The sequence below is a fragment of the Phytophthora parasitica genome (genome assembly GCF_000247585.1).
Source record: "Phytophthora parasitica INRA-310 unplaced genomic scaffold supercont2.28, whole genome shotgun sequence".
Taxonomy (NCBI): Eukaryota; Oomycota; class Peronosporomycetes; order Peronosporales; family Peronosporaceae; genus Phytophthora; species Phytophthora nicotianae.
In genome coordinates, this window is record NW_008649014.1 from 349243 (window position 1) to 350208 (window position 966).

Consider the following 966-nt stretch of genomic DNA (forward strand, 5'->3'; position numbering starts at 1 on the left):
GAAGTAGTTTTGCGTTTCTTCATCTTCTTGTTGCTTCAGCTCGGCGTCCAGTGCCGCTGACATAGCACTCGCTGGACGACTCGTCATCGTGTTGAAAGGGGCGCTGAAGCTGCTTTACTGATGTATCCGCTTCTCTGCAAGCACGCAAAATGGCGAATGGCCAGGTAACTCTGCCAGAAATGATCGATACTTTTACTGCAGTCTTCAGCAGCCGCCAGTAAAAACATTGTTGGAAAATTTTGCCTAGAATCAGTTCTGCGTGGTATGAGCAACAAATTATTAAATATCGTCTTTAAATAAATCGCCATCTCAAATCAATTCTCATGGTGTGTTATGGCAGTATAATTCAAAAAATAAAATACGATCCGTGTGATGACTCTGTTTGTACTAATTCGCTGAGGGCACCTCAGCATATTAACGATCTGTTGGTTCTTCACCACCACACATGTGCCGTCGAATCCCGATCGCATAAGCAATTTTACTTTGAAAAACAATCCATCGGCATCCGCAACCTTGTCCTTGTCGTCTTCGCTAAGTAGTTTCGATTCAAATGATGTAAAGATCAGCACAATTATAATACTTGGTGGAGAGCACTACCTGACTTGGGTGGTACTCTTCTCCAAACAAAAGTCTCTATCTCTTGATAAAGGGGGCGAGCCCGGAAGGGCTAGACCTAAAAGATCAATAAGAGTTTGTTTTGCGTCCAAGAGCACAGGCCTCAAGAAGGATAGGTCGTGAAGTCTGCGTACTCACTGACACCCAGGAAGGACCAACCGCCGGACACAATTCGCCGAGGATCGTCGGGCGCCTAGGAGTGATTGCCCAAGATCGAGGAACACCCAGAACCGCAGACGCCGAGGCCGTACGCGCATTCCGAACGTTTGTGAAAACTCTTCTTACAGATTCAAGCCGAGACAGGTGAGGACCGGATTCGGAATCCGGGGTGAATTACTTGTTTCATTTGCC

At 46.6% G+C, this 966-nt stretch overlaps 1 protein-coding gene across 1 annotated transcript; it reads right to left on the bottom strand.

Annotated features, from left to right (window-relative positions):
• Positions 1-718: 718 nt before the first annotated feature.
• Positions 719-872, bottom strand: PPTG_23019 (hypothetical protein; the record flags this gene model as incomplete). The annotated part of the gene is made up of 2 exons (XM_008907970.1): positions 719-808; positions 867-872. The coding sequence occupies 2 exons, from the start codon at positions 870-872 to the stop codon at positions 719-721; spliced, it is 96 nt and encodes a 31-aa protein (XP_008906218.1).
• Positions 873-966: the final 94 nt, after the last annotated feature.